Source organism: Nelusetta ayraudi, unplaced genomic scaffold (genome assembly GCF_046127955.1).
Source record: "Nelusetta ayraudi isolate G7.1 ecotype Tasmania unplaced genomic scaffold, CSIRO-AGI_Nayr_v1 ptg000094l, whole genome shotgun sequence".
NCBI lineage: Eukaryota > Metazoa > Chordata > Actinopteri > Tetraodontiformes > Monacanthidae > Nelusetta > Nelusetta ayraudi.
The window spans coordinates 2,272,753-2,300,095 of NW_027466144.1; the positions used below are offsets into that span (position 1 = coordinate 2,272,753).

Here is a 27,343-nt window from a genome sequence, read left to right on the forward strand (position 1 = left end):
ACTGCGCACTGTAGCTGTGTTTCCAATGAAAGCTTTTCGCAAAATAAAAGTGATATTTCTGAAATTTCGACAAAGTGAAATTGCGATTTGCCGGGGTCACGTGACCCCGTACGTCACGTCCGCTGACGTGTAAATGCGAGAAAAGTATTTGCAAAGTTCAGGTGTTTCCATGACCAGTTTTATTTATTGCGATATTTAGGTTTCGTGCAATTCCAGGGGTGATGGAAACGCAGCTTGTGTTTATGCTTGTCTCTATGTTTTGTACTAATTCCTCTTTTGCCTGCGTTTTCCCAGATCCAACAGAGGAGGCAGGAGCTGGAGCAGGCCTTGGCTGTGCGCAACACCTAAGCAAAGAGCCCGCTGGCATCTGTGCATCGGAGCTGTGCACGTGTGTCTGCGCGCGTGCGTGCGTGTGTCAAAAAAAAAAAAGAAAGTGTTTTGAGCTGCAGAGAGGAGGTTTCAATTTCAATCCTCACTGCAGCAGCGACATGCATGTCGGTGGACGTCGTTATTATTGGACACGTGAATCTGCAGAGCAGAGAGGCAGAGAGCAAAACATGTTCTCCCCCTCTCTGCTTGTACATAGTCAAAACACGACGGGAAAGAGTGTGCACACACACATGCACAAGCGCGCACACACACACACACACACACACACACACTCTCAAGTTTCCTGACAGAAGTGTAACACAAAGTAGTGCAGTGTCACGGTGAATCCTAGCAGGGCTTTGGATGAGACTTCATCTTTTATGTTTACCAGACAGTTTTTAGTTGTTGCTTTTTTTTTTTAATTAATTGTGTGGATTTTTTTTTTTCTCGTTTTGTCGACATATTCATTACACCAGCAAATCCATGCATGGTTGGAGTGCGACACTGGGGGGAGGGGTTGGGTCTTAAACAGTATTGGCTAAGTGAAGTATTAGCGCCACGCTAACAGCTCTGCGTCTGTTTGCAGCGAGAGCAGATTCGCTTCCCCTCACATAGCAAAAAAGGGGTCGACGAAACGACTTCTTTCTTCGCCGCCTCTTCTCCGTGTTGGTGTTTCAAAAGTTTCACAAGAGTGTTACCAAAGGTTACAAAAAGTAGTAGAAGTAGAAGCAGGAGGGGGAAAAAAAAATAACACTGAGACAGAAGTGGGCACAAAATTCCCTGCCTGGGTTCAACTTCACAAAAATGAAAAGTATGAATGAATTAAATGACCTCGCTTGAACAAATCCAAAACAGTTTTTGGTCCGTTAGCAGAATCATTTTCTCAATCCCAGGCCCGGAGTATTGTTTCCACTTCTCAGAGTTTCAAACATGCTTTTTTTTTTTTTTCTTCAACAGAGATGTGAATGTAAATATGTTTGGGGTTTTTTTTGCCCCTGAGAGGGTCAAGTGTACAGACAGACTGTGTGTGTGTTTGTTTTTGTTTGTTTTTGAGGAGGGGGAGGGGTCGCTGAGTTTGGGATTAGGGGGCAGGAATGTGAGCGTTCCTCTGTGGACTATCTGGGGGTTATTTTGGGTGCGCCCCCGCCGCTATCGTGGGAGCTGCGACGGAGAGAGAGAGAGAGAGAAGGCTGAGTCTCGCTCCCTCCGAGTCTCGCTCACTGTAACTGGCACGACACGGCCTGCGCCAATCTCATTTTACACGTTTTTTTTTTTTTTTTTTAGAGCAACAACAACAACATGTGACTTGTCTGTATATGTTGTCACGTCAGACTGAATTTCTACCAGTTTACGGCATCTAAGCTGGAAGCTATTTTTCTGGTTTGATTTGCACTGTGCTCTAATTCTTTTGAACTGAACCAGACTCTCAATGTCATTGGCGAGACCCTCCGTTTGTTTTGTTTATTTAATTAATCTTAATTTTTATTTTATTTTTTTTTTTTTTTACTATTTTTATTATTTTTTAAAGGGCAGTTGGGTGATTTCACGTTGACCTATGCATGCTCCATGGACGTTTATCCATACATCAGACAAAAAAAAAAATGTGTGTGTAAATACATTTAAAGAAAAATGACCCAAAATAGTGTGATGAGAAGTCCTGTTGAAAATGCCTTCTGGAAAACTTTTTTGCCAAAAATGATATTGCCCTACCAGCAACTAACTCTAGGTATGTGTGTGCGTGTGTGTTTTCGTTTTCTTTTGTTTTGTTTGTTTTTCCAGAACTGTGTTTTTGTTACTAAATTATACGAACTGCACTCATTAGATGAGAAGAAGTACTCGTTCGGTAGTATGTTAGTCCTGTGTCCGACCTGGAATTAAAAAAAAAAAAACACACAAAAAAACAACAAAAAAACAAAACAACTGTCTTCGTATGTGGCCGCGGCGAATAGTCGCTGGGTCGCTGGCGCCCTCTTGCGGACGGGACTAGGAACTGCAACTCTCGGCTCCGCTCCGCTCCGGTGAAAACGACTGAACTACTGCGTCTCCTGTCACTCAGTCACTGCAACCTCCACCGACTCTGACACACTGCTGACACGTCTGTCTGTCTGTCTCACTCACTCCTCCCCGCTGCATGTCTTTGTGAAGATGCTCTCTCACTCTCTCTCTCTCTCTCTCTCTCTCTCTCTCTCTCTCTCTCTCTCCCTCTCCCTGTTTACAGCGTCACCGAGCTTGTACGTTGTAGTTACTGTATAGACACCTGTTACAAATGAGCAATCTGGTTGACGAGTCACCCTACAAGTAATAAAGACGGATAAAGCGGGGAGGAAGCAATGAGCAAAAACCAGAAAAAGGGAAAACAGCTGTGACACTGCGAGACAGCCTGGATGTAAATAAAGAAGCGCTTGCCAAAGTTTGTAAATGCCATCATGTTGTGAGTGTCTTTCTTTCTCCCTCCCTCCCTCCCTCCATTTCTTCTTCTTCTTCTTCTTCTTCTTCTTCTTCTTCTTCCCCCCGTTTACACCACATATACAAGTTCTTTGAGTAAAAGGAGAATGATATGACCAGAACATATCTAATAGCCTACTGCAAGGTACAAGTGTGGAGCAGTCCTTTTTTTTTTAATCCATTTTGAAATTAAAAATCTAAAACTTGTTGGAGTTATTTCACACTTTTTTTCTTTTTGTTTCATTCATATTCCATACGTGTTCACTCATGGTTTTGATGCCTAGAGGGACAATCTAGAATGTAAATAGTCATGAAAATGAAAGAAAAACCATTCAATCAGAAGTATGTGTCCAAACTTTTGACCGGTAGTGTATACACATTATATTTGAGGAATGGGGGGGGGGGGGGTGACCTTTTCAACGGGGAAAAAAATAAGATTTTTTTCACCCATTTTGCACCAACTAAAAGGCAGTTAGTTACGGACAAATGGCAAAGTTAAGATCAAACAAAATGGAGGAATCCTTCCAAATTTGGTCCAGCAGTTCACATTCCTCTATTATTACTCCACTAATACAACCGACTGAATACAACCCCTGTCTGCTTTGCTGAGGTGTTGCTTTGTGCCCGAGCTCACTCTGTATGTGAAGGGTGAGGTTGGGAAGGGTGAGGTGGCAGCAGACAGACAGGCTCTTCATTGTTTCCAGTGCAGCCAGCGAGCCAGCGGACGGTGTTTCCGCCGCTTCCCGACCCCAGAAAGAGCCTCTTTGACTCGGCATCCACGGGGACGGCTCGGCGGTGGTGGGAGGGGGAAGCAGCGGAGCCATTCAGCTCATTGGCTCCTCTCAGCCAGCCACGCCATGGCAGACCTTGGCGAGGTGTGTGTGTGTGTGTGTGTGTGTTGTTAATGGGGATTCCGACTCTTTTAAGAGAAACAGTTCTTTTGGCTCGGCTGCCTAAAAAGAGCCGGCTCTTTTGGCTAGCAAGCGGCTCCTTCGATTCTTTTTGTTGCTGAGAGTACTTTATGACCAAATGATGCGCTAAAGTTAATGTTCATGATATCAGGAATATTAAATGTGTTTTACACACTCAACACAAGTGGAAGAACACATCAGCACACCATTCAATTCATCCCATTTCTAATATTGAATTATTTATTTATTTTTACATTTCTCTATGCCAGTCTTCCGGTTCGGCTCCTGGGAAAAAAAATCAACTGTTCCCACTCAGGAGCCGGTTCGGTCATGAACAACCCATCACTAGTGTGTGTGTGTGTGTGTGTGTGTGTGTGTTTCTGAGGTCTGGGGGAGGCCCAGGCCGGTGTGGTGGTGGTGGAGAATCATCACTTGCTGGCTTCATGCGAGGAGACGAGGCTGCTTCGTCTTACGTCGGAACAAACTGTTCACTGGCGCTGCAAGTTGAAGCTCCAGGGTGGATCCTTGTGCAGTGGGTGCAAGTGCTGCCATGACAACTCCCTCGTCTCTCCTTCCTACCTCAGCCCCGCCGAGCCCGGCTGAAAGTCAATGGATCGGGTTCTAACTGTTCCTGGAAAGTTGTTCTTTCTTTTTATTGTGCGCAACGATGCCGAGATACGAACAAAACGAGGCACTCTGAGCAGAAATATCCATCTTTAATACATTTAAAGATACAAAAGAAAAAAACAGTGAATAAAGAAAAGGCAGCAGACAAAACAGCGGCACGGTGTTTCCAGTATTATTAAAAAAAAAAAAAATTACGATTAAATGGCTCAAGTCTTCTTCCATGACTTATAGTGACTCACAATAAAGACCTTTGTTCTTTTAGAATTCCAGGATGTTTCTTGTTTCGTTCAGTTTATTTTGCAGTAGAAGTCCTGCTGACTTACGACTCTGACTCAGCACTTTTCTGGACACGTCAGGAGTCCCGACGCCCTCATCAGTCCCCAGCTGAGGAACGTTCCGATCCGGTGGAATTTCAAATGTCAGATGCGGCACAGTGCGTCCTTCTTTTTCCTCCCAATGTGCAAAGCATTATTCCAGCGAAGAAATATGGACCTTTTTTGCGTCTAATTAACTGGTGACCTTTCTTCCTTTTTGTCGCGGCGGCAGTGTGTTCGACGCCCTTGAATACCGCCGCCCCCTCCCCCCTCAGGTGCTGTTGGCCTGCTCCTGCTCGAAGAGCGCCATGGCGAGGTTCGAGCGCGAGCCCAGCCCCTCCAGGTTGCTGAGCACGCAGCGGTGGTACACGTCCTCGCTGAAGCGCGGGTTGCACGCCCGCCGCGCGTGCTTCTGCACCAGCACCGGCTCCACCGCGCGGAAGACGTGCAGGCCCGAGTAGCGCACGAAGATGTCGTACACGTCCATGCTCTCCAGCAGCTCCTCGTTGTCCAGGATGTCGGCCGCCATCTTGGTGCGCGCCGTCATGTAGTCCGAGTTGTAGAAGCAGGCCTCGTCGAAGACGTGCCGGTCGAAGTGGCCGTCCCGCAGCGACTCGGCGCCGCCGCCGAAGGAGGATGCAGCAGCGCCGCCAGCGCCGGCGGAGGGCTGCTGCTCGCCGCCACCGCCAGCGCCGCCGCCGCCTCCCCGGGACACCACGGCCGGGCTGAACTCCTGGAAGTGGACGGGGAAGAAGACCTGCCAGTTGCTGATGGCGTTCATGCGGCAGCGGTTGAGGAAGTCGCCGTTGACCTCGGTGCCGGCGCCGGCCAGGAAGAAGAGCGTGTCCACCGGGTGCTTCTTGGAGATGATGTCCATCAGCTTGACCTGCGACGGCACCTCCGTCTTCACGCTGATCCAGGGGATCTTCACGTCGCCGTAGCGCCGCTCCACCTCGCCGATCATGGCCTTGGCGCCGGCGAACACGTCGGCCTGGCTGACGCGCTGCGCGTCGAACGGGTCGTAGACGAAGAGGAAGGTGAGCAGCGCGTTGTCGCGGGCGTCCAGCGCGTTGCTGGCGTAGGCGTCCAGGAAGGCGCCCACCAGGTCGCGCTCGGCCGCCGTGACGGGCAGGATGACCTGCACGCGCGTGGCCTCCGTCACGTACGGCATGGGGATGATCTCCACGGCGCTGAGCGGCCGCAGCAGGCTGACCCGCTTGGCGATCACCTGGCTGCGGTCCTTCTGCGTGGACGCCTCCAGCGCCAGGTCCAGCACGTACTCCATGCCCCGCGTGGGGTCGAAGCGCCGGTAGCCGTTGAGCAGACGGCGCTTGCGGAAGCGCAGCTGCGGCTGGTAGCGCTCGTTGAGGCGCTCCAGCGCCACCTCCAGCACGGCGCCCACGTCGGCGTGGTCGGCGCCGCGCATCTCGCACTTGGGGGAGCCGTCGGCGCACGAGTAGATGTGCTCCTCGGTGAAGTACTCCCAGTTGAGCACCTCGAAGCGGGTGCGGGGCTTGAAGGGCGCGTTGATGCCCACGGGCCACGTGACTCCGCCCCTCCCCTCCGGCGTCAGCTCGCTCAGGTTGTTGATCTGCAACTGGGGGGGAAAAGCGCACGTGAAAGTCAGGGATGTAACGTGCACTGGTGAGGCCTCACGAGCAGAAGCTTCGAACTACAGAAGCTCCCTATTCATCTATTTATTCATTCTTTTAAGCATTCATTTGTAAAAGAAAAGAACAATTAAAAAATTTAAAATTTTTGTTCGTTTTTTTAGTTCATCTTGTTGCATAAACCGATTCCTTTCAAAAGGGGATACAAAATATCGATTTATTCATTAATCGTTAGTTGATAAACCTTATTGATCGATTAATGAAAAAAATGTCAATTAATTGCGACTAATTCAATTTCATCGATTAAATTCTGAATTGATAATTAATCAATAATCGATTCATCTTTAACATCCCTACTTTTCAAATCTTTCCCTCTTCTATCTGATCTTGTTCGGCAGCGGCCGTCCCCGACCCGACACCCACATACCTGCAGCTGCTGGATCTGCAGGTAGGTCCACTCCAGCTCGATCTGGCTGAAGCGCTTGTGCAGGCGGTACATGAGGTTGGGCTCCGACACCGGGTGCACGGTGAAGGCGCTCTTGAACTGGGTGCTGTCCTCGCGCTCAGGGTCGGCGTTCTTGCCCAGCTCGAAGTAGCGGTACGTCATATCCTGTGGAGGCGGGACGGGACGTTTTTAGGGATGCATGAATGCCGATACGAGTATCGGGCATCGGTACCGACACCGGGTTTGAGTACTCAAACCCGGTGGTGGTCAGAGGGGCCGTTTGGCGCTTTCTGCCCCAGGGCAGCTGTGGCTACACATGTAGCTTACTAGCACCAGTGTGAATGAATAATGGGTTCAATGTAAAGCGATTTGGGTGCCTTGCAAAGCGCTACATAAATCCAATCCATTCTTCTTCTTCTACTCCTTTGGTGAAAAAGTGGTATTGGTGCATCCCTACGTTCTTTCTTTCCCCTTTTCATTTTCTCTTTTACCTGATGCACCTCCACGCAGCTGAGGCCCAGGTAGTCGATGATGCAGCGGCCCAGCCACTCGTCGGGCCTGACGCTCAGGATGTCGTTGCGGCAGGTGTCGAGGTGCGGCTGCAGGCGGGCCAGCAGGCTGCGCGACAGCAGGTAGCCGTAGCCGCCGTGGCAGTAGCGCGCCTTCTCCTCGCCGCCGATGAACTCCTCGGCCCGGCCCATGTACAGGTCCTGGCCGGCGCTCAGGTGGCCCACCAGCTCCTGCAGCCGGTCGGCCTGCATGTAGGCGTCGTCCTGGGCCAGCAGGAACCAGTCGTAGTCGCCGCCGTGCTGGTGGAGGTGGCGCACCGTCTCGTACATGAGCCAGACGGGCCGGTCGTCGCCGTGGGCCACCACCGTCATGCCGTGGGGCATCTTGGCGCTGCGCAGGCCCGTGAAGAAGAAGGTGCGGTGGAAGTGGTGGGCCACGGTGCGGTTGACGGCCACGGCCAGCGTGTTGAGGTTGGCGCGGGAGGTCAGCACGCCGACGAGCAGCCGCTCGCGGATGCCCAGCTCGGTGTGTATGTACCGAGTTCTGGAGAAGTGGACGAGACGTGTGGAGGTTGAGAGACAGCAAGGGTGATTTTTGGTGGGTTCTATCCCATGAAATCATAGAACAAAGCTCTGAACGCACTGCAGGGGGCACATTTAACACAGAGGAACCATTTCGAAGGAGGACAAAGTCTGAGATTGCTGTTATCTGTGCCTAATCTGTCTAATCCCCCATCTAAAGGCCATTTATGGTGTGCTTTTAACTAATAACACAGGGGATTTAAATGTAAATCTATTAGGTAAGTAATTAAAAGCCATAAACTCCTCTCTTATCAGTCTCCTTTCATCCTCTAGTGGTTGTGATGTGCTTGTTTATTGTCCTTTATCCTGTTCTACAGCACTATTGCAACTCGGCGCTCGTTTAAAAAGGCGCTGAACAAAGAAAGTGGATTGAGTTAAAGCGCATCAGTTTAGAAACAGAAGAATCGGATTTGATTATCTTGCCTCTTTCAAATGTGGCTCTTAATTGAGCAAAAGTATCACTGACTTGCATAAGCAGAATACAATACTGAGGTTTTTCCTCCAACGTTAAGACTTTAGCCGAAAAGTCGGAGAACTTGTGGGTCCAACACTCACCGGAGCACCTTCTTGTGAGCTTTGTTGGGGTCTTTGTGGTAGGGCACGATGCGTGGCTGGAAATCCTCATCCAGGGCTCCATCCCTCGGGTCCCTGTGGCCATCCCTGCCCAGGAAGAGCCTCCTGCTGCCCAGCTCGTCTCCGCAGCCGTCGTCGGCATCGCCCTGCGTCCAGGACACCATCAAAAGGCTGAGGCTGCAGCCCAGAGACAGGCCCAGGATGAGGGGCAAAGCAGGCCTGAACACGGCCAAAAAGGACGAGAGGCGCATGTCTGACAGCTCCGCGAGGCTGCTCTTCTTCTTCTTCTTTTTCTTCTTCCCTATTGGGAAATAAATAACGACCTACGCCAGCTCCTCGACTGATTCGCATAAAAAAAAACGTCTTATTGTCGCTCTCATAAACTATCCGACTGTTTTCTGCAACGTTTTCAGAAAATCATAAAGTTTCCATCATTTAAAAAAAAAAAAAAAAAAAAAAAAAGTTGCCACCGCAGTGCGTCCAGCTGGAAGAGCAAGTCCAAAACAAACAACAACGAGGAAAACCCCCTGATCATTGACACGTTACCGAGCGTCAAAACTCAACTTATTCCAACTTGCAAGCCTTCATAATGCGTTTTTTTTTTTTTTTTAAATAGAAAACACACCTCTGCGTGTCTTTGCTATCTGCTGATTTCGGTTACGTGCCCCTTTGCCATCACAACGATTGCGTATTCATGGCCGTTTGGAGCTCATGTGTAAATTTTTCCTCCCCACTCACATCAGTTGGGCTAGCACCGGAGCTAACTCACACAGCCAGACGTCAAACGTCGCGTCTCAGTCCTGAGCTGCTGAGGTCGACGAGGTCACCGATCGATTTTTTTTTTCCTCCCCTTTCCTCTTCTTTTTCTTTTTCTTTTTTTTTTTTTAGCGGGATGACTCGAGATTTCGGAGCTCGACTCGACTCTAGGACGCCAGGAGGAAAAGGCGAGCTAGCAGGCTAACGCCGCAAATGTTACGGTGCAGATCCGTCGCTCCTTCAACCGCGTCCCGCAGCAGCAGCCGCCGCAGCAGCGGCAACACCGACTCGGTGGGAGAGTAGATCCCATTTTCGTCCCAAAACCCATCTGTTCGTCGGCCGAAAGTGTCACGATCGGTCGCGCATATGCCGTTCGCTTTTAGTTTCTCGACTTCCTCAACAGGAAGGAGGGGGAAAAAAAGGTAGTGACACAAGCGAAGTCTGTCTCGGCTCACGCACTCATCATCGCTGACGACGCCGTAGGCTGCTGCTGCTGCTGCAGCAGCATCACCTCGGTGGGCTGACTCACCAAACCCCTGAACGAACCTCCCCAGGAAAAGGGACGTCGTTGACACACGAGAACACACACACGAGAATAGTTGCTTGTAATTTTCACTTTATGATGTGACAAATTTGCATTTGTGACATTTATTGGCACTTTTTTTTTATTTCGTCCTCATCCTCCACGTAATGCATCAATGAACTTTAACGTCGTGTTATGAAGCGCATTGCTGCCACACTTTACGTGACCAACTAGCACGTTATTTCGTGATCACTGTCACGTTATTGCGAAACTAACGTAAAAACGTGATAGCTTCCCGTTTTTATGTGAAACGTGAATTATGACGAAATAATGTGAGATTTCCCTCTTTTTTTTTTTTTTTAAATATAATTTTCACGTTATAACGTGAAACTATCACGCGATTATTACGTGATTATTTTTCACGAAATGACGTGAAACTACCGGGTTATTTCCTTATAATAAGGCGAACCTAACGTAAAAACTGGATATTTTCCCGTTTTTACGTCAAACGTGATATTATCACGAAATAATGTGAGTTTCCAGTTTGAAAGGGACAATTTTCACTTTATAACGTGAAACTATCACGTCATTTCGTGAAACCTCCACATTTTCATGGAATAATTTCCACGAAACAACTTAAAACTTTCATGTTGTTACGTAAACATTATCACGAGATAACGTGATATTGTTCACGTAATGTGTAATTAATTTTTATTTATTTATTTATTTATTTATTTTTTTAGATATATCGAGTTAACTAACTGTTCCATTGTAACTACACTTTTTGGCATCCATTGGTGGGAGCGACGAGCGGTAAAAGGACATTTTACTGCAGTCTCCCGAGAAGGGGCGGCCTCCTTCGCTGTCGCCGCCCTCTTTGACCATAAATGGTCCGTCTGGTGGTTCCAACAACCGGCTCCATCCATCGATTCACCCGGCGAAAAAGTGGACACGACACGCTGGTGGTGTGCTGTGCTGTGCTGTACTCGCAAGGACCGCCGTTTCGTCTGTAAGGTAAAGGAGATTTCCCTCGCGTTTCACAATGAATGTCTAAATGGACACCGCATTGTCGTGTCAGTCCATTAGCTGCCGTTCCCGTGAAGTGTTAAACAAAATGCCAAATTAACCCAGAATGTGCTTTAGCTATAGTTCGGCCTTGTAGCTTTCGCGGCGGTTCAAGGCCTTCAGGCCCTAGTTAGCAGTTAGCAGGCTAACGGTTTTGACATGAGGTAGCTTTGATAGGTTTATTTAGCTTTAATTCCAATGGCAGTCCTTTGACGCCACAATTTTGCGTTATTCCTCTTACGTCGTAATGTGTGGTCATTGTTGTTGACACTAGGTGAAACGAGAGAATGTTTTATACGGAAAAGCCGACTGAGCTAGCGCTAGCAGCAGCCGGGCTACCGAGTGCTAATGAGAGGAAGCCAACGTGCGAGCCGGTGAGGGTCTCGACGATCTCGCAATCTTTTTTTCTTGGTAGCGCTTACACAATGAAGATCGTCGTCTCGAAGGTGAAAATTACGTAATGTCATCTATGGTGATTGTAAGCAGCCCGATTTACTGGAAAATTAACGGGCCGCAGGCCAGCGGCACGCCGGTGGTTCATTACCGGCACATTGTGTATTTTATAATTAGGCGTTTCCGTTCTGTGCGTCCCTTTCTCTTCTTGTTAGACCGCATGTACCTTGTACCCATTCCACGTTTATTAAACCGATGTAATGAAATCATTGTCTATATTATATCAAATAATATGTGTATATTCACCCGTTTAAAAACAAAACAAAACTAATGAAGCCTATTACAGTAGGAAGCCAATGTAACAGCCACTGGGCGTGGGACTCTCCAAACACCGTGTAGAATTCACTGTGCCTTTTATCTCCTTTGCTTTATGATGGCTTGCATTTGTAATGGTGCGAGGAGAAGGGGACTGTGCGCAAACTGTCCTTGTGAGAACTTCTCATGTGAGAAATCCCACGTTAATGGGACAGGGTGATTTCTCAACCTGTTAATCTGTTGAGAGGGATTACATTTGCTGAATGCGCTCCTCATTTTCAGTGAACGCCTCACGAGACCATGCCATCCGACTTGGCCAAGAAGAAGGCGGCAAAGAAGAAGGAGGCTGCTAAAGCTCGCCAGCGTACCAAGAAGACTGATGAGTTCGAGGAGGACGATCAAGCAGAGGCCCAGACTAATGGAGCGGAGAGCAACGGTGAGAACCACTAGTTGAGTTTTCTTGCCCTTTCACTAACAGGTGACGGCCCTTAGATCGGCTCTAAAGCTGCTTCTTTTTTTAAATCAATTGGCAGGTATCGCGACCTTGACCCAGGAGCTCGATGAATTCGAGCTGGCCAAATCTGAGGCGCGAGCGGTGACGGGCGTGCTCGCCTCGCACCCCAACAGCACTGACGTCCACATTAGCAGCCTGTCGCTCACCTTCCACGGTCAGGAGCTCCTTGCAGACACAAGCCTAGAGCTCAACTCGGGCAGGCGATATGGGCTCATTGGCCTCAACGGCACAGGTACACAGTCCTTCACAGGAGAACTTCCTTTTTTTTTTTTTTTAATCCTGTCGAATTTTGGCCTGTTTTTGTCACTGCAGTCTTGAAAGTTTGAACTAAACTTGTTTTCTTGTGTTTCAGGAAAGTCCATGCTGCTGTCAGCCATCGGGCACCGCGAGGTCCCCATCCCGGAGCACATCGATATCTACCACTTGACTCGAGAGATGGCGCCCAGTGAAAAGACCGCGCTGCAGTGCGTCATGGAGGTGGACCAGGAGAGGATAATGCTGGAGAAGGAGGCAGAGAGGCTCGCTGCTGTGGACTGTAAGTCAAATTGAACCAATCGTGACAAGTACAGTGTGATAGTGCGACTGTGCCAAGGAAAGTTGTTTTGTGTTTTTTTTTTAATTTTTAATTTAAAAAAAAAAAATCTTTTTCCTCTTCCTTGCGTAGCTGAATGCGAGAAGCTGATGGAGCTGTACGAGCGTCTGGAGGAGCTGGATGCAGACAAGGCGGCGGTGCGAGCCTCTCGCATCCTCCACGGTTTGGGCTTCAGCGCTGCCATGCAGCAGAAGAAGCTGAAGGACTTCAGTGGAGGCTGGAGGATGCGCGTCGCTCTGGCCAGGTACAGCCCTGCCGGCTCTCTGCAATACATTAACTGCAACTTAAACGACATTTGTTGATCACTGTCACTGTCTTTTCCATTAGGGCCCTTTTTATCAAGCCTTTCATGTTGTTACTGGACGAACCCACGAACCACTTGGACCTGGACGCCTGTGTGTGGCTGGAGGAGGAGCTCAAAACGTAAGATCACATCCTGCCGCGCCACTGATGTCGGTGCAAACTGTCAGTTTGTCTCATGACCTCCCTCACGTTTCAGATTCAAGCGAATCCTCGTCCTCATATCACACTCGCAAGACTTCCTGAATGGTGTGTGCACCAACATCATGCACCTACATCAGAGGAAACTCAAATACTACACGGTAAGAAGTTGCAGTGTTTTCACACCACCCTTTGTGATGTCATGAAGCCATGAGGACCATTAAAAAACCTTGTGGTTGTTTTCAGGGTAACTATGACCAGTACGTGAAGACCAGGGAGGAGCTGGAAGAGAACCAGATGAAACGCTTCAACTGGGAACAGGACCAGATCGCACACATGAAGGTGAAGAAGACTCAGATGACGATGTGTTATGATGATCATGTGCTTTACCGCTCTTGTGTTATTTGTTTATTGATTCTTTATTGTTCTGTCCTCCTAGAATTACATCGCCAGGTTCGGTCATGGCTCTGCAAAGCTGGCTCGACAGGCACAGAGCAAAGAGAAAACTCTGCAGAAGATGGTGGCGTCCGGTTTGACTGAAAAAGTTGTGAATGACAAGGTGGGCTTTGAATGCACCTGCAGTATGCTTGTGTATGCGTGTTGTCATTGTCTTAACACTGTAGGTATGATGGGAACCCAACCCATGACTCACTCCTGCCTCTGTCTTCCACAGACTCTGTCATTTTATTTTCCTCCCTGTGGGAAGATTCCCCCTCCTGTTATCATGGTTCAGAACGTGAGCTTCAAGTACAGTGATGACACAGTAAGTGGAGTGAGCGGCGCGGCACTGACGGAGCTAACTTCACACAGACGAGCACCTCTGAGTCTCACCCCTATCCTTGTCCTTGTCGCCTCCCCTCCAGCCGCACATTTACAAAAACCTGGAGTTTGGTATCGACTTGGATACGCGAGTGGCTCTGGTGGGCCCCAACGGAGCAGGGAAGTCCACCCTGCTGAAGCTGCTGATGGGAGAGGTACGACGACAGGCTACTGTATACCTGTCGCCACAAAAAGTGGGTGCATGGAAGTATTCATGTGTCTTTTTTGTGTGTCTGCAGCTCCTGCCCTGTGACGGCATGATCCGCAAAAATTCTCACGTCAAGATTGGCAGATATCATCAGGTACAACACAGGTTTTGTTTCCTGCATATAAATGAACGAACACGTCTGTGTGTCTGTGTGCTAGAATATCCTCATCTGATTTCCTCGATGTCCTGTTTTGATCACAGCATCTGACGGAGCAGCTGGAGCTCGACCTGTCTCCTCTGGAGTACATGATGAAGTGTTTCCCAGACATCAAGGAAAAAGAGGAGATGAGGAAGATTATCGGTCGCTACGGATTGACCGGTAAACAGCAGGTAGGTCTTGGTCCGAAGCAATTCAGACTTCCAAATGAAGGGAAAGCAAACTGAACGTCCTCTGTGCCGCTCAGGTGAGTCCCATCAGGAACCTGTCGGACGGTCAGAAGTGCCGCGTGTGCTTCGCCTGGCTGGCCTGGCAGAACCCTCACATGCTGTTCCTCGATGAGCCCACCAATCACTTGGACATCGAGACCATCGACGCGCTGGCCGAGGCCATCAACGAGTTTGATGGGGGCGTGATGCTCGTCAGCCACGACTTCAGGCTAATTCAGCAAGTACGTATTTCACCTGCGTCTCGCAAACACCGGAAACGCTGAGTTTTCCCTCGCACGAGCTTCATTTCCACCTTTCTGTTTTCCCAGGTTGCTCAGGAGATCTGGGTGTGTGAGCATCAAGCCATCACCAAGTGGAACAGAGACATCCTGGCGTACAAAGAGCACTTGAAATCCAGGATTGAGAAGCAGGCGCATGACATCTAATTCAAACACGGCAGTTCGGACCATTCCTTTCCCTTTCTTTGCATCACGGATTCAAGCTGAAAGCTTCCGAGAGGACGCGCAGGAAACGTCCCTCGAAACAAACAAAAAATCGCCTGTGCATCTATTCGGACACGTCTTGTACACGTCGTATCGTATTTCACTTTGAGTTTGGCGGAGTAACACTGCGCCGCACCCGACCCTCAGCCTTCGACCTCAGGCTGCACTCCGATTGGCTCGTCCACCTGAAGCATCTTATTGCATTTTTTTCAAATGCATTCCATTGTGCTTCTACGTAGGAAAAGGATTTTTCGGAATATTCTGTTTTGTTCCATCTACACAACAGCTTTTTAGGTCATATTTTCTCATATTTAAGTCGACTCTTTCTTTCTGTATTAAAAAAAAAAAGGGCAGTTCTGCCTTATTTAACAATGTAATGCAATAAGGGTTTGTCTGAATAAACAGAACATTAAAACATCCACTAGTTTGAGAGAGAGCTTTATTTATCTTACAATACAGTGAATACAGGAGTAGAGCGCTTGCATCCAAAAAAATTAAACGTTTCTAAGTGGGAAAATAAATTTTACATCTCTTGTAAACAAGCGTCACTTGCGGATTGAAGATCTTCCATAAGAAGAACATTAGATGGCTACGCTTTCCAAATAGTCACTAACCTCATTCTGAACAAAGGAAGTTAAGTCACTCATGAACTCGATGCATCTCCAGAGTGCCTCTTGGAAAAACGGAGGAAAATGGTGGGTGATGTGATGTCAATTCTATATTTTTACAGTAAAGCTGAGGCAGTCTTTATCTTGTGTAGCTCTGTTTCAATTAATAGGGGTCATATTTGTAGAAACTAAACATTCCACGCTACACTACTGGGTACTAGGCCTCCTTTTTAAACTTTGAATGGGGAATAAAAAAAAAAAAAACTAATGTCGTGTTCGTCCTGCAACTGCAGGTAGTTGCAGCCTATGGCTATACCGTTCTAGCTGCGTCAGTAAATACAGATTGCTAATAATGCATGTAAACGTTAGAAATGCTTTTCGTCTTTCAAAACCTCTTAGACTTTGCTTGCCTGATTAGCGGCGCCAGTCCAAACAGTGCAGGTCGCAGGAGTGTTCCGAATGTGTTCAGAGCAGAGAGGTACAAACGGGCCGCGCTCACTCCGCCTCCCACTCCAGATCGGAGACGTCGTCCAGCGGGATGACGCGAGTGTTGGTGGCGCGCACGCAGCAGATGTTGCTGAGGCCCAGCAGGCCCGTGATGCCCGCCAGGCTCACGCCGGTGCCGTCCAGGTTCAGGTGAGTGAGATGCATGTGTTTCAAGAACTTGATGCCTGAAGGGAGGGGAAAGGATGAATAGAGACGGTTTGGATTCTGTTGCAATTTGAGCCGAGGGTCAAACGAGCTGCCGATGTGTTTCCATGACACTTCGAGAGCGTCAAAACCTTTTAGCTATATTCAAGAGGTTTTTCAAAGTTTGGCCGTTTCCAGTTCGGCGCTCACCTTGGTCTGTGATGCGGGTGCGGCTGAGGTTCAGTTTGACCAGCTGACTGCAGTGGACGATGCCTCTCCTGATCACCGTGTCCCCCACCTGAGTGCTGGCGAGACCCAGCACCTGCACAAGCCAGAGAACACAGTGATCCAATGATCACAGTTAGCATTAGCCTCCAGCTAACTGTCTGCAGCCCCTCTGGGAGCCTTGCTTTTGACCCGTCGAGCCTGTGACGCTGCCAAAAGTAAACCCGACCCGAAGCGTCTTTAAAAAGCAAAACGAGTTAATCAAGTTAACGAGATCAAATGTAATGCAGCTTGATCTTGAGAATTAGTGAGCCGAGCGACGTCCTCTGCAACCCCCAGAGTCGGCAGAAATGACAGCGCGGGTTTTTCCAAAGTAAATGTTGTGCGGACTCTGTGTTTATGATAATTGGGGGGGTGGGGGGGTAATTGCTCCATCATTTCCTAAGCTGTGAGGCCATCCCAGACGTGACTGTAGAAGCCTGTTTCTGCCAAGGTAAGGGGGAAAAAAGTCTTAAAGTTGTTACATTGTGAAACCCATCTCATCCGCCTGGCCTGCTCTTTGAAAAACAATGATTTTATCCCAGAATGAAAGGTGTTTTCCCCCCCTAGACAGCTCCTAATTATTTGAAGAAACCCAGTCATTTGGAAACATGATGTCACACGAGTGTCTCGCCTCGCTCCCCCCCCCCACCCGCTGATGAGTTTATAATACACCTGTAAGTATTTATTTCAATTGACCTGCAGCTGTGGCAGATGTTTAATGAGTTGGGCCACTCCTCTGCTGGTGACGGCTGTCCGGTCCAGGCAGAGCTCCTGCAGGTCCAGCATGGCCAGCAGGGACGGGAGGCCGGCGTCTGTCACCTGTGTGTTGCTGAGCGACAACTTCTTCAACCTGGAAAAGACAAAGTCAACAACTCTGTTAATATTACTCCCGATTCACAGCAAAACGGCTGTGGCCATTAACCCGCGTTCTATGGCAGCAGGTAGAATCGTTCAGGCAGGAAGTGGATGATTGGAAAACACGCTGGATCCGGTTCATTTTCATCATAACGGATATATTATGCTGGATTTTGTTATTATATGGGCGGTATTTTACTGTGAAACGTCAACGTGACGTATCGGCTTCAACACTTTGTTATTTCAACACAAATAATGGAGCAGATTTCACATTAAATCTGAAACTATAATGAAAAAAATGCATGGATACTTTATTTACATGCATTTCGTATGAGACCAGCCAGTTGGGTTTATAATTTTTTTTCTTTTTAACACAGTTTGGACAGGCAAAAGAGTTTTGTTTCACTGTTGTTTTCTTTAAATACAAGCCAAACTACCGGGGTTGTCGCGCGCGCGAACGTGCACTCGTGGCGTGAACCCATCGAGCCGAAAGTGAGAGAGGCCAAAGTGTGACGTGGCTGACCTGGTCATGCAGGAGAGCTGGCTGACTCCCTGGTCGGTCACCTGGGTGTAGTCTGTGAGGTCCAGCCCAGATAGCAGAGCCAGTCTGGAGAGGAAGGCCAAGCCGCTGTCCGTCACCGAGTGGCGCCCGGGGAGGGTCAGCTGGGTCAACCTCAGACCTGGGAAACAAGAGTTCAACCTCAGACATAACATCCAGTATTTGCCCATCTGAAAGGGTTCTGGGTCCACACCTGAGACGATGCGCAGGGCCTCGTCGCCGCTGGCCACGGGGATCCCCCCCAGGCTGAGCGAGGACAGGGCCTGGTGCGACGCCAGCAGCTCCAGGGAACCTTCCGTCACCTCCGTCCCGTCCAGAGTGAGCGTCTGCAGGCTGCAGAGCCGAGCCAGCGCCGACACGTCCCGCACCTGGCGGCGAACCGAGCCGTCAGAAAAGGAACGACAGCCCGGCGTGAGAGACGTGACCGAGCGGCGCCACTACCTTGGTCTGCTTGATGTTCAGGAGGCGGAGCTGCGGCACAGCCTGCGGCAGCACGGCCAGCGTGGCTTCCGTCACCGCCGTCTGGTTGAGGCTGAGCTGAGACAGACAGGACGGAGCCGACTGCAGGTAGGCCACCATGCCGGCGTCCGTCACTTTGGTCTGGTCCAGGGAGAGGAAGCACAGGTGCTTCAGACCTGGTCGGGGAGAGGAAGAAGAGGGAGGAGGAGGAGGAGGAGTTGAAAGGAAGTGTTGCCAGCGGCAGTGAGCATCTTTTATTCAGTGTGCGGGGAGTCTGACCAGCAATATACTGCAAACAGGAGTCGGTCAGTTTGCTACAGAAGGCCAGGTTGAGGTGCTGCAGTTTGACCAGGCTGGAGAGCACCGACAGCCCCGAGTCTGAGCGGAGGAAACGTCCACAATCAAAAAAACAATCCACTCAAACAACAAGAGCGTATTCGGACTCCGTCTCGGCGTCTCGGCAGTACCGGTGATGAGCGGCGAGTTGACCAGACTCAGGTGCTTGAGGGTGGCGAAGGCCCGCAGCTGTCGCAGCAGCTCGTTGGTGGAGTACGGGTAGCAGTTGAGGACAAACTTCTGCAGCGGGCAGCCGAAGAAGAACTCCAGCGTGCGCGGCCGCAGCAGCCTTTCCTGGGACATGTGCTGGAGCAGGTGCTCCACCAGCTCTGGGGTGAGGCCCGCCAGGCTGCTGCTGTACTGCATGCTGGGAGCTGCAGCCGCCGTGGGCGGGGGGAGAGAGTGAGAGAGTGAGAGAGTGAGAGAGTGAGACAAGAGAGTAAACAACACGGCAATTAGGGCCGTCGGTGTGTCTGGGGTAGTGTTGTAGTCAAGACAACTTCATAATGTCCTTTCTTTCAGTCTCTCATTGCAGTTTCTCACTGAAGGCATCAAGGGAGAAAAAAAAATCCTGAACTCAGTACCGGTCATGAGGCGGAGGGTGGCGCTGGTGGCCAAGGCACAGAGGGAGCTGACGCCGGGGGACTTGAAGGGTCTTTTGGGGGGTGACGGGAGTCCCTGGGAGGCAGGCGGGTCGTCCTGGCGGGCGGCTCTCTGGAGACGCTCCACCGCAGCCAGACCGGCCGCCATGGGCGCCACCTGACCTGCTTCCTCATCCACCATTGGTGCGTCTTCGTCCACAGCCTCCCTGAAACACACACATGCATATGCGCATCTTTTTTTTCTTCCTCTTTTTAAAAAAAAAATCATTTTCAGGTACATGTTTCATCCAGGATAATTCCATTTTTTTGGCCAAGCTAAAAAACAAACAAACTCTGAGTCACTGTGAGTCAGAACAGGACAGAGAGGCAGACAAACAGGAAACTGGGAACCTGCAAATCTCCCTGAGGTTTTTTTTCCTTCTCTTCTGCCACGGCGTCAAACTTTTTCCTATGCAACAAAAATGCATATCCAAGTGGCTGAAAAGCACCGCACAAAGAGGCCGAGTGGCACTGTGCTGATGCAGGAAACAGCCAGTGGCCTTGTGTGCACAGTTCTTCACAAGAAGTTCTATTCACAGCACACAAATGCGAAGTAGCACCTATGAAAAGTCTATTCACAAGCCGCAGTGGACACTTATTGTGGCTTTTAATCAATCTTGCGCACCAACTCTCCACTGTTCTTCTGTTCTGTTCTGCTCAGTGGCTCGACACCCACCTGAGTCGGTTGCCTTGCTCTGGCCAGCTGTGCCTCGGCCCGAAGTCTCCTCTCAGCCTGTTCTCCGGGAAGAAAGGCAGCCTCGGCATTCCTGGGGGAGTTACACAAGAGACGACCATCAGGGTAAAGTCGTTGACATGGAAAAATAGGACTTTTCTTTCAACAAAAGCAAGACTTTCTGCAGGCTTCATGGCAAGAAATCAGAAAAACAAATACGAACGTTCAAAAGATTGAGCATCCCGCTTTCTGTCCGTCGCTCTTACCTTTAAATACTACCAACATTTCCGACTCTGTGATTTCAATCCAACTACCTCCAAACGATGCCTGGTGGGTCTGAGGAAATTTCAGCACGCTACATCACAACCACATGCGATAAGGAGCCTGACATGATTGGCCGATCGGCCGCGGCGGTTTTAAGCTCTCTGGGCCTCGGCCACGCTGACCCCGTTTGCTGTATATATTCACAGAAAAGGGCATTCACCCACACGTTGCGTAATCCCTAATCTCCAGCGTAAAAAAAAATAAATAAAAAAAATGGCACACATAACTTGGGTAGTGGGTCTGACGCGCTGAGGGAGGGAGCCGGGGGAAATTATGCAATGTACAGTGTAAGACTGCACAGAGAGGGGAGCCAACACTGGGTCAAAGGGCAGATGGAACAACAGGCAAGGTACCGTTTAGCACGTCAAGTGGCTCCTCCTCCTCTTCTGGTTGCGGTTCCTCCTCGTCCTCGATGCCACCGGCTGCGTCCGCATCGCCGGGAACCAACCTCTGACCTCTTCCTGTTCAAAGAAATGAATACGATATTCCCATATTGCTCTACTGGCTGCGTTCAGACTGCAGGCAAATCTAATTCAAATCAGATTCCTTCTCAAATCCGATCAGATCTGACAGTCAAAACCCATCAGTGTGTTTGGAGACGCATCTGTCAAAATGCCATTTGAAACAAACGCCCCTTTGAAGGTGGTTTCAAAAATCGGATTTCATGTGATTTGTGACTGTTCAGACTACAAAAGAGCCATCCGGTTTCAGTCTGGATTGGCTAAAACTCTGATTTTGGCTGGCAGTCTGCACGCGGCTATTGATTCTCCTGATGTCGTTACGACGTGTCTCTTTCAATCTTACCCCAGAAATGGGACGACCCAGACAGTGCGTGGCCGGCTCCAGGGATCCCTGCATAGTTCATTGCTTCTTCCCACAGCTGGTTGGGCAGCAGAGGGGGTGGAGCCAGGTCCAGTCCGGCGGGCACCTCTGGGACGGGCGCGCATGGGGGCGCTTCATTCTGTCCAGCCGCAGGAGCTGCTGCTGCTGCTGCTGCTGCTGGTGCTGCTGCTGCTGCTGGTAGTGCTGCTGGTGGTGGCTCTGCAGGACTGAGAACATCCTGAGGGGTCTCTGGTGGAGTGGTCTGAATACACAAAGCTGCGTTAGGTGTGAGGCCGAGAGAGAGCAGGGAGCAGGCGAGCTCTGCCTCCCCGAAGCGTCTCCGGGGGAAGCCCTGGAGGAGGGAGAAAGGAGGCAGGGAAGGGTGACGTCCACTGATGTGCTCCACCACGCTTCGCAAAGGAGCGTCGGCCGGGAAGCGCTCACGCACGGACTCACCGGAGGGCAGCCGGATCTGCGTGCAAGGAGGGGGAGCAAAAGGTCAGCCTCGCACCCGACTCACCCAGATCAAATTGCACCCCCAACACCTCACCATGAGGATGCAGTTATTGTCCACATTGGTCTGAACTTTGCCTCCGAGCCTCTGGCCCTGAGGGCCGGGAGGAGACGTCTCTGCCGGGCTGCCCTGCATCCTCTCCTGCTGGCTCCTCCGGTCCTCGGCGATCCGCTTCAGCACCAACTCCCGCTCCTGGAAGTTTGGCATGCGCAACAAGGTGAGACGGGAGCTCCGTTGTCGGGTCGGCTAGTGAAACAGTGCGACAGCGCGACAACCGACCTGCTTCTTTTGCCGCCTCTCTGCCCTGGCCTCCTGCGCGACGCGCTGCCGCTGCTGCTCTTCAAAGTCACTCTTGTCCTGTTTGATTCGAGACTCGATGGGTGGCGGCTCTGGAGACAAACTGCCTGAGTTTGACGGTTTCAGCACCAGAGAAGGAGATGCTGCCAAAAGAAGGGGTCACATTTTATTTCTGTTATTAGTTCACACTTCTCTGGGACATTGTGGACAACACAGGACAGTGGAAGGCAAAGGTGTCAAAATCTGGCCCGCGAAGCAAACTGAAATCACGACTAGAGCCGGCCCGCTGCTATTATACAGCACATGTACCGCTAATACTACAAATCCCAGAATGCTCTGCTGGTATTTTACCACATCAATCAGACAGGACGTTCATTGAAGCATATTATGAAGACTTCATTGGTTTATTGTTGTTATTTTATTTGTAAATGTATGACTAGCCTGTGGAAAAAGGTGACTGTTGAAATTTAAATTTAGAAGGCTGCAAACAAAGAGCCAGACAATTAATTTACGTTTTTATTTATTTATTTTAATTTCTATTTTGCCACATGAAGTTATTTATTGTCTAGTATTAAACTTTGCTTTGCTCCACATTCAGGTTGAAGCAAAACTTGTTTAGGTCCATAAAAAGGTTCACTGTTATATCTGCAGGAAGATCTTTTACCAAAATACCAAATACCGAAAGTTTGACATTTTGGCCCCACTGTGTATTTGAGTTTGGTGCAAGGCAAAGTTCTTGCTGCTGTACCTCCATGTGTCCCTGAAGTGCTGGGCGTTTCTTTGGGTGGGTTGAAGGCGGAAAATGCCGAGTCAGCAGACTGGGATGACTGCTTAACCAGAGTATGATGCGGGTACTGGCCCTGTAAAAGCCTAACAGGGAGGCAGGAGAGCTCAGCATCAACAGCGGTGGTCTTTTACAACCTGGAAAGTCTCTTTTAGGTTTAAATTAGCTTGAAGACAATTTTGAATCACTCACCACTCGGCTGCATCCGGAACTGAGAGATGTCCAGCCTGGACAGCTGCCTGGATTTGCTCTTCGGTGAAGCCCATCTCACTGAGGGTGAGGAAAAACTCCCCAATAGTCTGCAAAATGAAGGGAAATTGGAAGAAGAAAAAAAGTCCAATGAACATGTTGCTTCTGGTTTCAAATGAAGTTGCACTACTGCTTGTGTAAAAACAATACCGGATGGTGTAATGGTTGAGAGTCCCCCACCCACTTGTAAATAGTTCATTTAAAGTGCACAGTCTGTCCATGCAGTTTGAAAATATGCTACTTGTTGCGCAAATGATGCTAATTAAGAGTACACTGTGTTCTTCTAAAAAAAGTAATCATTTACATCATGTTAAATTTGGGTTTGAATCTTTATTGTATTGAATGGAAGTTTGACAATCCAACATAGGAATTATTCAGTCATAAAACTTTCATTGGTGTATTTTTTATGTTTTTTTTTTATTTATTTTAAACAAAACGGAATTATCAAGTCGTTCAATTCAGAATGAGGTTCATTATCACCAAGTTTTCACAGAATAAAAACAAGGAATTTGACTTGGTAAAAATAGCATTTTTTTTTTAATTCTCTGAACACTTAATTAACAAAAAAAATAGCTATTTTAGACGTTTCCGTCATTTATAAAAAACTGACGCCTTAAATTGAAATTGATCATGATTGCAAACCACACGGACACAAAAGCACCGTTATGGAAACGATACTAATGTTTTGGCTTGGAATCTTGCACATCGTGTCGTATCCAACTCGCCGTGACTGACGCCTGCTCTCGCTTTAATCTTTTCTATCGCCCAAAGTTTGCTTGTTTAATGACTATGCAAATTTAGCAGCGCAAATGTGTGGTAAAAACGAAAGAACAAAACAAACGAAAGGGAAAAGTAAATGTTTAGCGGCTAGCGCTGGGGTTTGTTGTTGTGCCTCGGCTCCTGTGCGGGTTGTCAACAAACAAGGCAGCAGCAGCTGCTGCTGGTGACGGATAGCCAGCAAGGCGTCTGCGCTAAACCAGCTGCTAACGCTAACGCTGAAGTGCTACTATTGCCGTGTCGTGCATCTTACCGGGGACGCCGCGGAACTCATGTCGCTGCGGCTCTGCTGGCTCTGCTGTGTCCCGAAACGCTATGATAAAAAGAAACTTAAGTTGACTTCCGGGTCTCGGCCGGTCAAGCCCTGCTATGCTATGCTATGCTAGCCCAGAACTGACCTCTCCACCTGCTCCCTCCCTTCGGTCAGGTGATTGACAGAATGTGAGCAGGACGGAAGCCTATCAGGGACAGAGGTGTGGTGACGACTCTCCACGTGCCTGCCGAGAATTGACCACGCCTGGCCGGTCGGGAGCGCGCACGTCCGAGGCCGGAAACTACGGAACGGACGAGCCCGTTATATTTTGAGTCATTTTTCAAAAGTAGACGGTAGCCTACCAGGCACGGCCAAACTATGGCTCGGGGACCATTTGCGGCCCGCCGAACTTGAAACTATATTAACGAACCTTTTTCATGTTTTAGGCTACTTTTTAAAAACAAAAAAAACAAAAAACAAACTGCATTTCATTCGTTTAATTTTCAGTGTTTAGAGTCACTTCAACAAAGAGGACGTCAAAAACATGTTTTGTGGTAATACTTTTGTTCATTTTCAATAGACGTTGAAGCACCATGTTTTCTACATATCACATGATATGTTGTTTTCTCCTATGAGGTGGGTCACCAAAACACTCCATCCATCCAACAAACAGGTGAATTTCTATAGGGTTAGTGGCAGCGAGTCACCACTAGGGGCAACCGTGTTCCTAACCGAGATGTGTGCAATTCATGCGCATAACTGTCGAAATGAAGAATTTAATTTTACCAACAAATGAAGGGCTCATAAAAAAAATAATTAGGGCATTAAATAGGCAAACATTTACCTTCATGTTATCGATAATAAAAACACACGAAAACAATATTTTAGAACCCAGCTGATGATGTGATGTTGCTGCTTCTTCGGTCAATTAGCCACTTGACTGACTCATTGTGCTGAACGATTCCGTATAACGCTGGACTCGGCAACGGACAGCCTCCCACTAGTTCGGACCAACAAGGGCTAAAACGTACGGATGATATCCGCTATTTTCTAATTTGTGTCGCCGGACAATCGTAACGGAACGACGCCCCGTCATCGGCAGAAATATGATTCATCACGTACGCAAGCGCAACATTTAGCTCGATGCGACAAGTTGTAGGTAATCCTGACGCACAGCCAGAGGCGCTTCACCCTTGCCTTCAAAATAAAGGCATACAACATCACTCGGAGGAAGATTACGCCAATGTAACCCCACTGTTCGGTGTCTGAATGTACACTGTCCATTAAAAGTTTGTCATTTATTAAACTCAAGTTCTATAACGCAAAAGCCCAGCACCATCTTCCCTGACGTTAGCTTTGACATTTTAACGTGACAGATTTATACCGGAAGTGGACGTATCCGCAATAAAATTTTGACGCCGGCTGATCGAAGCAAGTCGCACAGAGTTTGAGGTGAGTGGCGGACACCGGTAAGTGATTGAGCCCTTAATTTCTCCCGAGACGTGAAGCCGTGAATGAATTGACCCTTTGTTGAGCCGAGCTGTCGGTTTGGAGCGTTGACAATTTGCGCGCCCCTTTCCCTCCCAACCTCAGACTTGTTTCCCCCGTGAAGGAGGAGGAGGAGAGGCGGCATTGACAGCCAAGCTGCCACACATGCACTGCGAGTATCCGTCGGAGGATGATTGCGCTGTGTTCCTCGGTTGTGTCAACTTGCTCGAACCGGGAGGACACGGATGAGTAAAACAGTAGCGAACACCCACATGTCTCCCGTGGTTTAGTCTTACAATTTTTGTATTCACTTCACTTATTTATTTATTGCTGAGAGGTGAGTGTGTAGACAATGGACGGTGTAGTGCTGTTGCTGCTGCAGCAACACGCGACAGGAGAGCTAGCGGTCACTCCTCCTCTTCCTCCTCCTGGCACCGAGATGGTCACCGTGGCTCCGGGGAGTCTGGAGACTCATGGCGCGATTCGACCGAGCGCTTCTCCCAACCAGAAATAACAACTCATATTTCTAAAACAATGTTAATCAAATCTTTAAACCGCTGGTTGGGGGGCGGGGAAGACCCTCGTATATCTCTCATAGTCTTAAATTACCAACGATATTTTTGCTGTTTACAGTCGAGGAGGTCAGCACTCGGAAAATGGTTCGCTGAAAGGTTCTCGTTTGACATTAAAAAAAAAAAAAGTTAGAAAAACACTTTTTTTTAAAAAAATTGTTGGTATATACAGTATATATAAATACACACCCCTGCTGCCATTATGTGTCTGTTTATGCTGTTTATACAGACATTAAGTGCAGTATTTCTCTGACCTATAAATTTTATTATTCCATCATTCTACCGCCAGACATTTTATATTTTTTATATTTTTTTTAAAAGTTATACAAAGTCGTAGGGAAACAAGCCGGGAAACAACATTTCATTGTCGAAGGAACCACTGCTGTTTCTTTTTTGCAAAGGCAATAAAGAAAGTCTAAGACTAAGTCTACGTTTAACGGTTGGTCTTTTCTGTATGTGAAGCTTCTTGTTGGAATTTCCGATCATGCAACCTACAAAGTGAGGCAATGGGCCAAAACAAGCTGACGTCTTAGTCACTTGTTCATCCACTTGTTTCATCATTATTTCCTGCCCAGTGTGTCATATATAGATAAAACAGATTAAAGGAAATGTCTATGCACCTCCACCCACTTCTGCTTTGTCTCGCAAGGTGGACCAACTGAGCGTCTGTCTAATCGCTGTTCAATAGATGAACAATTGATTGATCATTTGAGCCACTAATCTGCTAATGACCTGTCCAGCTGCCGGCGCTGTCGCGTGGAGGATGGCGATCCCATCCGTCACATGACTAATAGATGTCGGGACGCGGCCTCTGGCAGGATGTTGGGAAGGATGCGTCTCGCCTGCAGACCAGCCAGGGTCGTCTGGACGGACGCACGTTGGCAGATTGGAGGAGGTGTTGTGGGTCTGACTGCTCAGCTCGATGAAAGGCCTCAGCGTGACCTTCTTTCTCGTCCTTGCATAACCTGCACAACGCTTGCAAGGTCGCATGCAAAGTGAGATTTGAAATGTTTGCATCGTCGTTGACCTTGGCCCTCTCTCGGATTCCTTTTGTCGACTGACCGCGGAGCTGCGTTCCAGCGACTCCAGGCAGTCCCACCTCAGCTTTTGTTTTCGCTCCTGCCTCGCTGGAGTTTGTCGTGCAGACTTTTTGGCAAACTGATCTTTGACAACAGCCCCGGCTTTTCGTGCGGCGGCGACAAAGCGCCAATGGTCGGGTGAAGGCTCACCGCATTCCTGTCTGGAATTGCTTGGTCATGCAGAAGACAGTGGAGGCAAAGACGCAGATAACTTGGATTTAATTTTTTTTTGTCGCAGCATCTCATTTGTGTGTTTCGGTCGACCGTTGCTCTCTG

At 48.8% G+C, this 27,343-nt stretch overlaps 4 protein-coding genes across 12 annotated transcripts in view; 2 read left to right on the forward strand and 2 right to left on the reverse strand.

Annotated features, from left to right (window-relative positions):
- smarcd3b (SWI/SNF related BAF chromatin remodeling complex subunit D3b) overlaps positions 1–2,793 on the forward strand; it is a 33,676-nt gene extending 30,883 nt beyond the window's left edge. For all 7 annotated transcript variants that reach the window (XM_076047498.1, XM_076047500.1, XM_076047499.1 and 4 more), the window contains one exon: positions 295–2,793. In XM_076047498.1, the coding sequence (XP_075903613.1) occupies positions 295–348 (54 nt within the window). In that variant the 3' untranslated portion in view covers positions 349–2,793. The remainder of the gene's footprint in view (positions 1–294) is intronic.
- Positions 2,794–4,658: 1,865 nt separating this feature from the next.
- Positions 4,659–9,552, reverse strand: chpf2 (chondroitin polymerizing factor 2). Its single transcript, XM_076047674.1, has 4 exons — positions 8,368–9,552; positions 7,213–7,774; positions 6,704–6,886; positions 4,659–6,263 (listed from the first exon to the last, which is right to left on the reverse strand). The coding sequence occupies exons 1-4, from the start codon at positions 8,634–8,636 to the stop codon at positions 4,938–4,940; spliced, it is 2,340 nt and encodes a 779-aa protein (XP_075903789.1). The 5' UTR covers positions 8,637–9,552; the 3' UTR covers positions 4,659–4,937.
- Positions 9,553–10,495: 943 nt separating this feature from the next.
- Positions 10,496–15,301, forward strand: abcf2b (ATP-binding cassette, sub-family F (GCN20), member 2b). The gene is made up of 15 exons (XM_076047678.1): positions 10,496–10,678; positions 11,720–11,873; positions 11,971–12,183; positions 12,304–12,486; positions 12,616–12,787; positions 12,871–12,966; positions 13,043–13,145; positions 13,231–13,326; positions 13,424–13,543; positions 13,658–13,747; positions 13,848–13,958; positions 14,043–14,105; positions 14,213–14,341; positions 14,416–14,619; positions 14,707–15,301. Exons 2-15 carry the CDS (start codon positions 11,738–11,740, stop codon positions 14,821–14,823), a joined length of 1,833 nt encoding a protein of 610 aa, XP_075903793.1. The 5' UTR covers positions 10,496–10,678; positions 11,720–11,737; the 3' UTR covers positions 14,824–15,301.
- A 1-nt stretch (position 15,302) lies between these two features.
- LOC142902529 (uncharacterized) lies at positions 15,303–24,151 on the reverse strand. Of its 3 annotated transcripts, none has more exons than XM_076047677.1 (18): positions 23,929–24,151; positions 22,842–22,948; positions 22,614–22,735; positions 21,848–22,008; positions 21,605–21,760; positions 21,283–21,526; positions 21,037–21,246; positions 20,586–20,693; positions 19,912–20,002; positions 19,179–19,402; positions 18,726–18,968; positions 18,538–18,636; positions 18,241–18,434; positions 17,993–18,167; positions 17,764–17,920; positions 17,082–17,235; positions 16,329–16,440; positions 15,303–16,159 (listed from the first exon to the last, which is right to left on the reverse strand). In XM_076047677.1, exons 1-18 carry the CDS (start codon positions 23,947–23,949, stop codon positions 15,984–15,986), a joined length of 2,754 nt encoding a protein of 917 aa, XP_075903792.1. In that variant the 5' UTR covers positions 23,950–24,151; the 3' UTR covers positions 15,303–15,983. The 3 variants fall into 3 exon arrangements, with proteins under 3 accessions (XP_075903792.1, XP_075903791.1, XP_075903790.1); XM_076047676.1 differs by having other exon boundaries at positions 21,037–21,249; XM_076047675.1 differs by having other exon boundaries at positions 21,037–21,526.
- Positions 24,152–27,343: the final 3,192 nt, after the last annotated feature.

What these genes read in the sequence shown, in the direction of transcription:
- chpf2 (XM_076047674.1), bottom strand. Translation starts at nt 8,636, where the DNA reads ATGCGCCTCTCGTCCTTTTTGGCCGTGTTCAGGCCTGCTTTGCCCCTC. An exon ending in GCTCACAAGAAGGTGCTCCG is followed by an intron (nt 7,775 to 8,367) that starts GTGAGTGTTGGA and finishes CCACTTCTCCAG; the next exon opens with AACTCGGTACATACACACCG. An exon ending in TGCAGATCCAGCAGCTGCAG is followed by an intron (nt 6,264 to 6,703) that starts GTATGTGGGTGT and finishes TTTCCCCCCCAG; the next exon opens with TTGCAGATCAACAACCTGAG.
- abcf2b (XM_076047678.1), top strand. Translation starts at nt 11,738, where the DNA reads ATGCCATCCGACTTGGCCAAGAAGAAGGCGGCAAAGAAGAAGGAGGCT. An exon ending in TAATGGAGCGGAGAGCAACG is followed by an intron (nt 11,874 to 11,970) that starts GTGAGAACCACT and finishes ATCAATTGGCAG; the next exon opens with GTATCGCGACCTTGACCCAG. An exon ending in TCAAGTACAGTGATGACACA is followed by an intron (nt 13,748 to 13,847) that starts GTAAGTGGAGTG and finishes CCTCCCCTCCAG; the next exon opens with CCGCACATTTACAAAAACCT.
- LOC142902529 (XM_076047675.1), bottom strand. Translation starts at nt 23,949, where the DNA reads ATGAGTTCCGCGGCGTCCCCG. An exon ending in GTTCCGGATGCAGCCGAGTG is followed by an intron (nt 22,736 to 22,841) that starts GTGAGTGATTCA and finishes CCTCCCTGTTAG; the next exon opens with GCTTTTACAGGGCCAGTACC. An exon ending in GGCCCTGCGCATCGTCTCAG is followed by an intron (nt 17,921 to 17,992) that starts GTGTGGACCCAG and finishes CTTGTTTCCCAG; the next exon opens with GTCTGAGGTTGACCCAGCTG.